The sequence below is a fragment of the Aedes albopictus genome, chromosome 2 (genome assembly GCF_035046485.1).
Source record: "Aedes albopictus strain Foshan chromosome 2, AalbF5, whole genome shotgun sequence".
NCBI lineage: Eukaryota > Metazoa > Arthropoda > Insecta > Diptera > Culicidae > Aedes > Aedes albopictus.
Window position 1 is genome coordinate 516,528,235 of NC_085137.1, and position 15,306 is coordinate 516,543,540.

General features: G+C 37.9%; 1 protein-coding gene across 4 annotated transcripts in view; it reads right to left on the bottom strand.

Annotated features, from left to right (window-relative positions):
* Positions 1-1,695: 1,695 nt before the first annotated feature.
* LOC109411441 (alpha-tubulin N-acetyltransferase) overlaps positions 1,696-15,306 on the bottom strand; it is a 126,290-nt gene continuing 112,679 nt past the window's right edge. For all 4 annotated transcript variants that reach the window (XM_062854579.1, XM_029870167.2, XM_062854580.1 and 1 more), the window contains 2 exons: positions 4,203-4,246; positions 1,696-3,252 (listed from right to left, as the gene is read on the bottom strand). In XM_062854579.1, coding sequence (XP_062710563.1) covers positions 2,481-3,252; positions 4,203-4,246 — 816 coding nt within the window. In that variant the 3' untranslated portion in view covers positions 1,696-2,480. The remainder of the gene's footprint in view (positions 3,253-4,202; positions 4,247-15,306) is intronic.

Genomic DNA, 15,306 nt, shown 5'->3' on the forward strand with positions numbered 1-15,306 from the left:
GGATCAGGGTATCTTCTGGTTTTTTTTACGCGGTAGAAAATGTTTTTCGTTTTTACAGAAACCATTTTTTAGTGAAATTTTGTTCAAAAATAGTTCCGCAAAAACGAAAAACATTTTCTACCGCGTAAAAAAATCAGAAGATACCCTGATCCATACTCTACATGTGCACGAAAACCGATTTTGAAAATTTTGCTTCGTTATTTAATAAAAAATCAAAAACCAAAAAATGAGGAAATGCTTCCAGTTTCGCCTTAATGGGGACTCCTATTCGATTTGTTCAAGTTTTCACATCTTCCTGGAAATCTCCCGGAGTTGGAATAGAGTTCAGTAAAGGTAGCACCAGTTACAAGTGATTGATTTCAGAAACCCGAGTTTGGTAGTTGTATGGTGCTTGTTTTGCAGCCGTGTATTAGGTTATGGTTAATATTTGACTAGCTTCCCATTTATTCAGCGTTGACTGTTTCAATTAGATTGTTACACAACAGAAAGCAGATGACTGAAGTTTAAAGCGCTGAAAATGTTAGTTGGGCAGGGAAGAATTCTTGAAAGATTCCCTGAATCATATCACAAAGGATCTCTAAAGGGAACCTTTAAAAACATAATGAAGTAATCCTGAGAGAAATCCCTAACGGAGTTTCAGAAAGAATTACAGGAGTCCTTGACAGAACCCTGGCGTAATCCTCAAAAGAGCCAAAAAAAACCTCGAAGAAAATCCGGGAAAGGCCAATAAAGAAATTTTGAAAAGAATCCCGAAAAAATACCCGAAGAAGTCCATCAAAGAACCTCGGAGAAATCAATGAAGAAATCCCGGGAAAAATCCCTGTTGAAATCCCTGGAGGAATCCTTGACAGTAAATTTTCTTAAGAAATACTGGGAGAAGTTCTTAAAGGAATTTAACGAGATATTCAGGATGATTCCTCAGAGGAATCCCTTAATGAATCTTGGGAGGAATACCTGAAAGACTACTTCAGGCAGTCTCATGAGAAATCTCTAACTAAAGGAATGCCAGGCATAATGCTTGAAACAGTTCCTGAATAAATCTTGAAAAGAAACCCTAAAAGAAGACCGGAATAAATCAATGATGAAACTTCGGGAGGTATCAATGAAAGAAATCTGGGAGAAATTCCTGCAGTAATTTCAAAAGAAGTCCCTGAAGGAATCCTGGGAGAACATCCAGGAAGATTCTTAGAGGAATATCTAATGGAATCTCGGGATTATTTCCTGAAAGAACCCGGAAGGAATTTCGGGAGAGTTCTCTAAGGAAATCCTGGGAGGAATCACTGAAGAAATCCCAGGTGGAATCACTGAAGTAATTTCTGATTAAAATATTCCTGGAAGAATCCCTGGAGAAATTCCTAATGGAATTTCAGAAAAAATGAATCTTGGCAGAATCCTTGACAGGCTCTTAGAGGAATCCCTTATTCAAATTTTTTAAGCGTCAATGGAGGAGCCCCGAAAAAAATTACGGAGGATATCGCTGAAGGAATCCCGGGAAAAAATCCTGAAAAAATAATCCGGAGAGGAGGAATCCTGATCTTATTAGCGTCTTGAAAGGTGGAAGCAGTACTTTGGGTAGTCTGCTTCCACATATGGTTAATACGGTACACGGTGGGATATGCAAGAATTCTTGAATTGGTCACTACAGTTGATTTAGGATGTGATATCTCTTTACGTTACCAAACAATACCTCTCCCGTGGAGTTACTCCGACGTATTAAGATTGAATGTTATCTTATTCATTTATGTGGTATAATATTATATTTGCACTGTATACAGGACAAGTTACATATCGATTAAATTGTTTCTTTGGTTTTCTGCTCTAGTACTATATATTTGCACGAGTTTTATTTGTTTTTCTATGTACTCAAACAATTACTGTCGGGTTTTAAACGATCTTGTATGAACCTTTATTAGACTCAGGAATCTAACACAGTGTCTGTAGTCTTCTCTCTAGTAATCTATGATAGCGAAATGGAATGGTTATTTTAAATTGCACATTCAGATTTGTTCTGTCTCTTACGTCTTAGGTAATAATCGTTTCATATTATCAATCAGTAGAACTAATAGTATTTCGGGTGAACTTTTCAACGACATGTCCTCTCAGTGAATGATGTAATCCTTAAGAAAATCCTCCTGAATGTTTCTGCAACAGATCATCAGAAACCAACAAAATAAATGGTTTATGTTATAACACGAAACAAGACTCAAATAAAACTTCCTGAATTGCCGGTAACTAAACAATTTATCTACGTACAACAAGCGACGATGTCTACACAACAATACGATTAGCGACTTATTTCAGGTTTTCGGTTTCCAACTGCGAGAGATATGCTACTTCTGACTACAAAAGAGATCATGCGGCCTCCTCCGTCATCATCATCAGTGAAATATGATTCTTAGCGTCAGGTATTGGATAGGAGATCAGTTTTTCCGGTATGTTACAGAATAATGAACTTTTTAAATGCATCAAACACCTGATTCTTACCACAACTTGTTATGGTAGAATTTGAGATCGAAATGGCCATGATCGGTCAGATGGCTACTGTCGGAACCCTTCGAGTGGACCGACTCGTTATCGTTATCGCCGGACAGACTGTTCCGAGTGCCGGATTTCCCGATCGGTCGGTTGATCTTCACCGATCCGAATCCTTCGTTCTCTTCCTGGTCGAATTCCATCTTGCCCGAAGGCATCACAGCGGCACCCACACCGGAGGACATGTTCTTCAGGCCAGTATGCTGTTTGGTGTAACGGATCGGTTTCTTGAATCCCAGATGTTCCGGCGTCTGCTGCTGGCTGATCGATTGAGGAGAAGCAGAATTTTCACGATTAGTCATCATGTCCTGGTGGTGAGATTGCTGCTGCGGCGATAGCTCAAGATGGTGCGGATGGAAGCTGTACGGATCCGGATCGGCCTCCGGTTCCGGAATGTCTGCGTAGTCATCGGCAAACTTCACCTGCTGTTGGTGTTGCTGTTGCTGTTGAAGCTGATGATGGTGATTGGGATGATAGTCAATGTAGTCGCTGGTCGGTTCCGACATGGACAAATTTCGCAAGTTGGCAGTTAGGACCTCCTCAGCAACACCGTCGCCATTGCTGCCGGGTTGTGGTTCCGGGTCCGCCTCCTGCTGGTGCTGGTCAAACTCGTTCGAATCGTGATGAAGGTGATCATGATCGTGATGATGGTTTTCGTAGTCATTATTGTTAGTGGAAGCAGCTGGAGGCGCATGATGGTTGTTAGTGGAAGAAGAAGTGCTGCAAACACAAAGTGTGAAACCGGGTTTTGTTGCGATCAAATTGGGTTAGTACTACTGAGCATAGGTATTATCAAACTACTGAGAGAAAAGTGTGGTAACCCATTTTAAATTCTACAAGCTTAAGAGCAAATCATTGTTGCAGAACGAAAACTTTGTTACATATGACAAATTAAGAAAATTATATTAAAAATGTCAGAATGACTCACCGTAAGAATCATGCGTATTAAGTGAGGTTTTGTCTTAATCATTCAAATTTGGATGGTGATATTATTTTCTTTGTAAATTAAAATACCAAACTTTTTCGATTTTCGTAACAAAAAACAAAATCAGTGCAATTTATTAAATATCAAGAAAATGAAACAAAAGATCACAAATAAAAAGAACCGTCGATCATAGAAATCAGAATTCATTTTAGCTATTTTTGCATTTCCGGCAAAACAGTCTAGATATTGCAAAAGAAGCCCGTCTTTTGTTTGCTTTTACTAAAGTTATAATTGCACAAAGATTCGTAGCGCTTGGTAAAACACAAAATCGTAAGACCTTAACAGATAGTTAAATTATATTCTGAACCGAAAAAAAAACATAAAAGTACTGCGTAAGGGGGTTCATCTCTGGATTGCCGTTGGTCGACTGGGTGGATCACAAGTGTAAATTTCTTCGTTGCGTGGTCGAGAACTTGCTAAACTAATTCCAAAAAAAAAAAATCTATAAATACGTACGTAAGCTCTAGTAGCTATTTCCATGTGTTAGACCAAGTCAAGTCATAAGTGTGAGGTTGTTTAATTTAAAGCATAAAAACTAATACGTTTTGTCGGGTGGTTTTGCTGTTCTATATAAAATTTCTGGAAGTAAAGCAAATTTTGCGAAATTAAACTCTAAAACGACAAATTTGAAATCCAACGTGCAAAACAGTGCCATGTGGCGCTAGTACGGATTGAAATCGCTCACCTATTGGGCTCCGTTGATACTGTCGTGGGGCTGTTGTGAATTATCTGAAAAGGAAGAAACACAAAGAACGGCTATTATAGAGATTCATTACACACTTGAAAGGCAGGAAGAAACTCAACATGAAAATCACTCAAATGCAACTGGCTAATTGCATGAATTGCTTCCGAATGATAGCAATCAAAACTTTCAAGCACTGATATTTTGACACCCGGAATAATGATACAGTAGCATTCACAGTCGCAAGCGTAAGTAACAAGAGAAATTGAATTGCATGCATTCTAATGGCTTTGAATTGCTTGAGGATAATAGCAGGCACTTGAATGCTCATTTCACCTACATCGCAAAATTGTTTAGCTGCACACAAAAACCTACAAGAATTATAGGAAGCAAAACTACTTTGCCCCACTTCCTACAATATAATCGTCTAAGCATTTGGAAATGCCTCAAGATATTATTTCTAACCCATCTCCCGAATTTCCAATAAGCGGCCAATGTAGAACAGATACCGTGTGCAGGGTGGCCACAGACTCGGGAAATTCGAAAAATGCGGGAAAAAGTCTGGAATTAAAATTCATCGGGAAAAATGCGGGAATAAGTCGGGAATTTTGTTTATGATTGGAATTTTTTAATAGATGTGTAATGCCCACAGAATGTAAACCCAAACCTAGATTTAACACTTTACTCATTTCAAATCCAAGTTCTTACACAATTTCATAATTAACCTCTCCTCTAAAGCCTGACGAAGAAAATCAAAACAAAATCCAAACATTTGATAATGACCATTGGTTTATCTCAGGACTCACGCTTTACTTCCCTTCCGAAATTCTTCCAAACTCATAATGTCGGGAGAGGGATTTCTCTCAGGTCTTCGGCTTGATAGTCACGTGTTTTAACCATCACACCAGGTCCGCTCTTGTTGATTTTCGTGAGAAGTTACCAAGCCGGTTTCATCGACGGCCGGTCGACAACGGACCAGATCTTCACCGTACGGCAAATCCTCCAGAAATGCCGTGAATACCAGGTCCCAACGCACCACCTGTTCATCGACTTCAAAGCGGCATACGACAGTATCGACCGCACAGAGCTATGGAAAATTATGGACGAGAACAGCTTTCCCGGGAAGCTGACTAGACTGATAAGAGCAACGATGGACGGTGTGCAGAACAGCGTAAGGATTTCGGGTGAACTATCCAGTTCATTTGAATCTCGACGGGGACTACGACAAGGTGATGGACTTTCCTGCCTACTATTCAACATCGCCCTGGAAGGTGTTATGCGACGAGCCGGGCTCAACAGCCGGGGTACGATCTTCACGAAATCCAGCCAATTTGTATGTTTTGCGGATGACATGGATATTATTGCCAGAACATTTGGAACGGTGGCAGAACTGTACACCCGCCTGAAACGTGAAGCAGCAAAGGTCGGACTGGTGGTGAATGCGGCTAAGACAAAGTACATGCTGGTAGGTGGGACTGAGCGAGACAGGACAAGCCTTGGCAGCAATGTTACGATAGACGGGGATACTTTCGAGGTGGTAGAAGAATTCGTCTACCTCGGTTCCTTGCTAACGGCTGACAATAACGTGAGCCGTGAAATACGAAGGCGCATCATCAGTGGAAGTCGTGCCTACTATGGGCTCCAGAAGAAACTGCGGTCAAAAAAGATTCACCCCCGCAGCAAATGTACCATGTACAAGACATTAATAAGACCGGTGGTTCTCTACGGACACGAGACATGGACGATGCTCGAGGAGGACCTGCAAGCACTCGGAGTTTTCGAGCAACGGGTGCTAAGGACGATCTTCGGCGGTGTGCAGGAGAACGGTGTGTGGCGGAGAAGGATGAACCACGAGCTCGCTGCACTTTACGGCGAACCCAGCATCCAGAAGGTGGCCAAAGCCGGAAGGATACGGTTGGCAGGGCATGTTGCAAGAATGCCGGACAACAACCCTGCAAAGCTGGTGTTTGCAACTGATCCGGTTGGCACAAGAAGGCGTGGAGCGCAGAGAGCACGATGGGCGGACCAGGTGGAGCGTGATCTGGCGAGTGTTGGGCGTGACCGAGGATGGAGAGCTGCAGCTGCAAATCGAGTATTATGGCGGCAAATTGTTGATTCAGTATTATCATGAATTTGATGTGAACTAAATAAATGAAAAATGAACCAGGTCCGCTCCTCAGTGGATAATTTCTTGATTGACAGAGATTATCCGGATGATAGCTTAATATTGTCCGGATGCTCTGAACAACGCTTAGCTCTTAAATTTAGGCACATATTATGCAAAAAAAAATTAGGGGTGGGCGGGGCACTATGGCCACCCGGGGCAGAATGGACACCCTCAATATTTTGAAACATGCGAACTTTTTTGAACTTTTAATGAATGGAGATAATAGTCCATTTGTCTAAAATGTAGTTTCAGGAAAGAAACATTCGAAATTAAAATTATACTTAATTTTACACGAAAAAGTTGCGTCCTCCGTTTTTTGTGCATGGAAATTATAATTTTCACAACATCTAAAATAAGATTTAGTGATTAATTTATTGCGGGTCGATTAAAACCTGATATTTCTAAAACACATGCAAGTAGTTTTGCGGTATCTACATGCTTAACATGCTTACATTTTCTTCTTTATTATATCAAAAATCAAGTTTGGAAATATCTTCTGCTGCCGGGGCAAAATGGACACTCACCTTTTTGAAAGAAGCGGCAAGGGAAAAATATAACCTAAATCACAAACCAATCATTTCAACCGATTTTAGTATATTTTCGGTTAAATGTCACTATAAGGAGTGTATCGGAAAGTAGTTGAAAATGTTCAGAATGCTCTATCTCGAAGCTGGGTTGGTCTTTTCATTTCGGTTCTTCTATGAAATCTTCACAATATAGTTAAGTTTAGAATACCTTGGAAAAATTTGGAAAATGTTTAGTATTATTGAAAATATAGTTAAATGAATACACCTCACAAAATAAAAATCTGCACAAAATGCAATTTTGTTAAGATTTTTCAGCATTTCAAAAATCTGTAGCGAGTAAAATTTGTACGATAAAAAATCTGGAAAATATTGATGCTTGTTAACAGTTATGTACACATAACATATCATTCAACACCGACTTTCAAAATTCATATTTTCGATAGAAAAATCTCCTATATCTACAAAATGGTCCACTCCAAAAAACGTCTATTTTTTGGTCAAACTTTGAAGTTCTGCTTTTAATATCTTAAAAGGTTATGAAATTTTTTTTTTGCCCTAACTTACTCGTCCATAAATTAAAAACCATACCCTATTTAAAAAAAATGCGAATATTTCATTTTATGTATTTTTTATTTGCGTAAACATGTTTTTGAGGAGCATAGAAAAAGGGGGTTCCTCAAAAATGGCCTTTTTTCATTTTTAAGAATTGCGCTTAAATGCAGTGGAGATTTTTCTTGTAAAAAATAATTTGCCTATATCATGAGGATTCTTTAGCTTATTATATTTGCACAAAAAAGTTAACAATTTTCGAACATTATCGAACTTTTTTCACAATTTCAATTTTTTAGAAGGTGTGCAAAAATTTAAAAACATGCGTTCAGTAATCTAGGTTAAAAACCCAGTTAAAAGAACATTTTTAGAAAATCATAAAAGTCATTTCTTTTTTCAAGGATTTATACAGTATCTCCAAAAATAAAATTACTTAAAAGTTGTATTAAACTATTTTTGAGGCTATTTTAAACATTTTCAACTACTTTACGATACACTCCTTAGTATACATAGGGTGAAACAAATTGGTCAAAAAACGACAGCAATGGAAAATAGTTGTTCGGTTCTACCCCGTTAGGCCGAAAGCCGTTAGGCCGAATGCCGTTAGGCCGAATGTCGTTAGGCCGAATGCCGTTAGGCCGAAAGGGTCGTTAGGCCGAAAGGGTCGTTAGGCCGAAATGATCGTTAGGCCGAATATGCCATTAGGCCGGATGGGTCGGGTCGTTAGGCCGAACTGGTCACTAAACCAAATGGGTTAAACGGTTTGCTTAGGCAACTGGATGACTTGTTAGGATCCCAAAATGGCTGCCACAATGGCCGACTTTGGCACCGACTCACAATTTCGAGCGCACAAATCTTTTCGTATACAAAATCAGTGCATCTGACCTTCTGATTTTAAGCTTATTACAAGTGAGCAAAAACAGAATAATCAAATGCTCTGTCATTTGAAGCTTGCTTCTTGAGATTTGTGCGTCTGAAGTTCTGAAGCACTGTTGAAGCGGGATTTCAAGACGATTGTCCTTAATGTTTCAGGGAAACGGTCTTCGACTTTGAGATTAAGTGCAACTGAATCGAGTTCTCTAAAACTTAGAAAAAAACAGCCTATGTTTAAAAGAAGGAAAAATCTTCGATGAAAAAAGTTGTTAGCCGTTATGCTTATAGTGAGTATAAAAGTAAAAAGATGAAAAAAACACCCTATGTTCGGAAGAAGGAAAAACTCTGTTGAGGGCTGTAGTCCTCACAATGAGTAAAACATTTAAACTAGAAAGAGCAACAGTAGACTACCGCCGTGAAACAGAACAGTTAAACTAGAAAGACTTTTGAAGAAGTAAATTTTCAGATGAAAAAGTTGATAGCTATAATACGTATATGAGTAAAACAGCCTATGTTCAGAAGAAGAAGGAACTCTGATGAAAAAGTTAATGGCTGTAAACTTTATAATGAGAAAAGAACAGCCTATTTTCAAAAGAAGGAAAAAAATCCGATGAAAAATTTAATAGCTGTTATGTTTATAGTGAGTATAACTGTTAGGCTAGAAGAAAATCCTATGTACAGAAGAAGGAAAAACACTTATGCAAAAATAAATGGCTGTATAACTTATAATGAGTAGAATAGTTAAACTAGAAAGAACAGCCTATTTCCAAAAGAAGGGAAAATCTCTGATGCAAAAATTCATTGCTGTAATGCTCATAGTGAGTAGAACTGTTAGACTAGAAGAAAACCTATGTACGGAAGAAGGAAATACTCTTATGAAAAAGTTTATGGCTTAAATACTTATAATGAGTAGAAAGTTAAACTACAAAGAACAGCCTATGTTTGAAAGAAGGAAAAATCCCCGATGATAAATTTAATAGCTGAAATGCTATATTTATTCTTAACCACTTATGCTTACAGCTTTTTTGTCCACTAGGGCACTACGTAAGCGACTCCAATTGCCAGCTGAAGTTACACTTTGTACAGCGCCCAAATGTATTATATTTTACTATATTGAACTGGTTACCTTTATGCTGTTTCCTTTTTTGAAACCTGCTCATGGTAGTATGATAAGCACGATGATGTTGATGCTTTTAGGTTAGGTATAATAGCCTTTTTGATTTGTATACATTCATTTGCAAGTTAGTATAATTATGTTGACAATGTTACTGTATTAAATATCTTTATCCTGTCGATAGCTTTGGTTGTGCCCGTTCATCATAACTCTTTGTTTCTGGCTAAAAATAAGCTTTTTCAAGATGCTGTATTTTTTCTACTTCGCCTCCCAAATTGATTTCCCCTACAGTTCCCCTATGACGTCGACTTTTCTCATGTTTATTTCGTTTTGTGTAATATAAAACGATAAAATCAGTAGACACATATAATGATAACCGATTCGGCCTAACGACCCATTCGGCCTAACGACCCTTTCGGCCTAACGACTCTTTCGGCCTAACGACCCTTTCGGCCTAACGTCCCTTTCGGCCTAACGGCATTCGGCCTAATGGACTTCGGCCTAACGGCATTCGGCCTAACGGCTTTCGGCCTAACGGCCTGCTCCCATTTTCGGTTAAATGTCACTATAGTAGACATAGGGTGAAACAAATTGGTCAAAAAACGACAGCAATGGAAAATAGTTGTTCTAGGCACAGCTGTACATGCCGACAAAAACGAAGCTTTATCCAAAACAGCCTGAATTTAAATTAACTGAACAAAAATGAACTACTTCGGCGTATTATTCATCCTTCTTCTTCTTCTTCTTCTTCTTTATGGCTCGACGTCCCCGCTGGAACTTGGCCTGCCTTGCTTCAACTTAGTGTTCTTTGAGCATTTCCACAGTTAATTATTGAAGGGCTTTCTTTGCCTGCCATTGCATGAATTTGTATATTGTGAGGCAAGTACAATGATACACTATGCCCAGGGAGTCGAGAAAATTTTCCCGACCGGAACGGGAATCGAACACGCCATCTCCGGATTGGCGATCCATAGCCTTAACCACTAGGCTAACTGGAGACCCCTTTTTTTATTCATCCATAATAGTTGTTTTGTAATAAAATGACTTTATAGGTGTAAATAATGTACGAAATTCGTAAAAGTCTCATGGTGTCCATATTGCCCCATGGGGGTGTCCATTCTGCCCCGTATGCTTGAAGACGGTCATGAAAAACTAATATTTTTCATAATATTTTTTGAAGTGGATAAATCATTTATCTTCGTGAGCATTGTTATGCAATAGATGCTTAATACACTTTAAAAGGATACATGTATCAAAAAACTAAACTTTTTTGACATCTTGCCAGGTAAAGTTGGCAAAAACCTTAGGGTGTCCATATTGCCCCACCTACCCCTATTCGATCTGGCTCGCAAAAAATAAATATTTTTTGGTAGAAAAACTTTCTGAATGATTTTAGCAGAAATGCAAAGGAATACATCTCCAAAGTTTTTCCACAATTTCTACCAGAAATGCCAATCAGAGGTGGTATACCCCTCAGGGGTAAAACAAATTTGATGAACTTTGAAGAAGATTTTCGGACTAAAACCATGAAATTAGATTGTTTCCATGATAGCTTCCACTGGTGCAGTTTGTCAAATTTTGCCAACCTGGGCCATGTTTCAATGATACAAAAAAGGATTTTTTTAATATTCTTGAAATTCGTTGATGATGGATTTCCTTTTATTATTGCTTTGTAGGAATTATTAATGGTATTTTTAGTGAAATTTCTTATTGAGTTCATAGAAAAGCTCCCTGCAATCACAAAAACCATCACTCGATAGCGGCATTTTCAATTCTTTCAAAAAAACACTAAAGGCATTAGAAAATTCTGTCATTTCAGATGATTTTCTGGTGGATTTTTGTAGTGAAACTAGGTGGGTTTGTAGTTCATCGAAAATAATTAGACCCGTATTTTTTTTGTTTCGTCATTAGGGTGACCAATTTTCCCATAAAAGACACTTTTTTTGAAATTTATTATATTTTGAATTCTCCTAAAACTATGGATATTAAGTTTTATGAGGATTTACAATTTTAGAGAACCAAGTATTAAAATATATGACATTCTATATTCAAAAAATCATATCTCGGACTTAAAAAAGTAAAAACATACATCTCTGCTTTTTGATATGTTACGCCGAATTTCCTGAATTTTATGATATTATCAGGGTACCCCCTTGGTTCCGAGATCATGAAACGTGAAAAAATCAATATGCATTCAATTTTTTTGCACCTGTTTTGGCCAAACTGTGTTGGCCCTTTCAGCGTATTTTTTTCTGAAAACTACAATAGGGGGATTCACTTAACAGCATAAACTGATTAAACTGATTAAACGTCGCGATCACCAAGGCAATCTTTGATTATTTCATTCGCAAAATCATGAAACATTTCAAATAAGCAGAAAATCATGGCTTACGCAGCAATTTAATCTGTTTAGTGAGTACCCCTACTATCTTTCCAACAAAAAAAAAACGAACAACAGGTTCAAAAGTTATGATTTTTGTTTTGTTTTGGAAAATCTAGATATTCTAGATCACCCCATCTAAAACTGCACAGTACGAACAAAATCTGTAAATTTATGACGAACTGAATGTAACAAATTGACCTCCATCGTGTTCGATAGAAATTTATGTGTGATCTTAAAATTACACTGCTGATTGCTGAGAGAAAAGTGTTAATTAAGCATCGACTTTTCAGAGAAACTTAAAAAAATCTTCATACGAGAATCGAACTCAGATCTTCCGAGTGAGAGTTCACGCCTAACCCCTCTAGGCTGTCTCACCAAGCTGAAGAGAGAGAGCAATCAAAGATAAACATGTTCCATCAAAAAGGAACAAACTGTTGTACCGCTTCGGCCACAGAGAGCGAGAGAGCAGTCTCCGCAGCAAGGCAGATGACTGAGCGTAGCTGTCCTCATTTACGTTATTGCATGTAAATTTCAAGCGAATATGTCTCAAAAAATGTAAACAGTACGCATGATTGGCTGATTACTGAGCGGACAGTATCATATCTCGGTAAATGGCTGTAATTTTGTAGCTTCTGCTATAATTTTCAGTCGATGCTTAACTTACGTGCTGTTTAATTTTCATGATTTCTTTCTGTGTGGTCACCCAAATTAACTTGAAAATATTGTCTTTGCAACTATTGACATAAAAATGTCTTTGCAACTAGGTACTGACATGTAAATATTGTAAAGGTTTTTTATACTTATTTCCTAATGCGAATCTCAGGAATTGCCTTATGTCCTTCTTGGAACTATTCATAGAAGCAATTCTGTAGGATTTTCTGGCAAGAATTGTTACTGAAATCTAGAAAGTTTCGAACGTTTCAAATATTGGAGTAACGTTTCAAATATTGGAAGAATTTTAAGCCAATTTCTTGATTTCTTTCAGCCTTGAATGGAAAGTTAATCAAATGCTCTGAATAAAACTTATTAATAGCTATACAAGATTCATTTAAACTCATAGAGCAATTTGGTAAAAAACGGATACATTTTTGGATTTTGCTCTATAACTTTTTTGAAAAGCTGTATCCGCTACTCATCAGTTTCCACTTAAAATTATTCACGAGTTTCCAAGGGGGTTCTTCAAAACTCAGATTAGAAATTAAGTCAAAGCTTTGTTTTTCAGGTATTAAGGATTTCCCTACAAAATCAACTAGGGAATCGCGCCACTTGGGCGGTGGCTTCTATATTCGTCTGTTTTCCACTATAACTCAGTCAAATTTGTACCGATGGACACAACTTTTGGATTGTGGTGAGATAGGTATAGTATCTACCCGTGTGCAACATTTCAAGTCAATTGATTCAAAATTGACTGAGTTATAGTGGAAAACAGACGAATATAGAAGCCATTGTTTATTAATAAAAATCCTCAGATATTTTAAATTTTTTGGTTGAGGAAAATTACTCCAAGAGATTAGTCATAGTTATCCCCAGATTTTTTAAATAAATCGTCAATTTACACAAAATAAGAATTGGAACTACCTATAGGAATTATACCAGAATTACATCTAGAATTCCATCATTCACATCTTCAGAATTCCCGTGATTGCGTAAACAAATTCCTATAAAGAATTCACCAGAGAGTACTCCAGGTTTTTGTCCAGATTTGTAATTGGAACTTCATCGTGTATTTCTTAGCCTTTCTAAGATGTTAGGCTGAGCGCATCACAGTGGTGTAGATCACGTTCAGCGAGCCTGTCTGGGTCATATTCACCCCAACATCCTACAAGGGTCAAGGAGTACACAAAAAATCTTTTGGGAATTCCGATACGACCTGAGGAATAAAATGCAAACTTCAAGCATATGTAACATCACGGAGAAAAAAAGTTAGTAAATACAAACGCGTTTTGGTTTATTTCAACCGGATTTCAATGTTGAATTTGGCACAAACGACATTTTGGTTAAGTTCAACAAACGACGTTAGTTAAACCAAACTGAAACATATGGTTGTTATTTTTTTGGATTTGTTGGTAAATTTAACCAAAATCAGTTTGAAATTACTACCCGGATGGTTGTTTCATATGACGGCTGCAAAATCAACAAACGAAATAAGTTTTTTTAAACCAAATGCAACAGTTTAAATTAATCGTGATGTGGTTTATTTCAAACAATGCGGTCGGTTGAATTTACCAACGAATGGTTGTTTTTATTGGATTGCTCTTCTTCTCATTATTGTTTTTATGGCGATGAAAATTATTTAAAAAAAAATATAAATTACACATATTTATTTACCAAAATGTAATATTCGCTAGAAACAGTTTTTTTTCTTCTGTTCTTCTCTATTGTTTATGTGGAGAATCCTCGACAGCATCTCTGGTTCGTTGTATTCAAACGTTTTGAAAATTTGTTTCACAAACTGCTTCGCAATCGCAACGAAGGCTCGCTGACCCTGTCCCGGTCTCAAGAGCTTCGCAGGGCATCAGGCTCTTCACCATTCCAGATCCAACGCATCCTCAAAATTGAATCCAATTGTTTGTACAATCTTGGGCAGCTTTCGGATGCTGTCGTACCTCTTTTTCAAGTGGATGTACCCGACGGCAAACATCTCCGGCAGCACGGTTTTGTCGTCCTCTTTGCTATAGCCGTTCGATCTTCCCGGAGTTTTCCACCTCAATTATCCCTCGGCGATCATGGTGACAAAACAAGGTCCAACAAATTCGCAGACAAGACAAGACGCAGACAAGAAATCTAATCGGAGATCCGGCACGTTAGTTCTCGTAATGTTTTTTTTTCTGTAAATTCAATTATTTAAAATCAAGATTGTCGTTTCACACATCTAACATTAAAGAAAATTAACTTACCTGCAACTCTCGTAAGTTCTTTTGTCCGGTTTGTATGAAACCGACCTCGTGGTTTTCAAATAACAAATTTGCGATTTAAAACTACTATTTTTTAATATTGAGATTCAACAAACGCGTTTGTTGTTTCAAACTGTACTGTTTTGTCTCCGTGTTGTTAACATTTCGTAGATTGAGGATGGGCTCTTCGACCCCATCTTTTGAAAGTACAATACTGTCAATCGAGGGCTTGTTTTTGCAGTTGTTCGTGAAAACTTTCTTTTGGAAGGAAATTCTTTTCCACTGACCCGGGTTTCGCGCAAGTGTTTCTACTTGCGGGTCCGCACAATCCCTTTTGGCCGACGAGTTATTGATTTGGTGTTGAGGACTGCTTGAGGTATTGTTCAATTATGAAAAAAACACTATTGGTATGGAAAAATCACCGATCATTATTTAGGTATTGCCATACCATTATTCACGTGTTATGCACAGAATACACACCAGCTATTATTTAAGGTATTTTACCTCTTATGCAGCGCTTCTTGATACCTCTCATTCAGATTGTAGGTATTCGGTTTTCCATACCTGAGTTTGTTATACAGGAACACCTCGATGATCCTT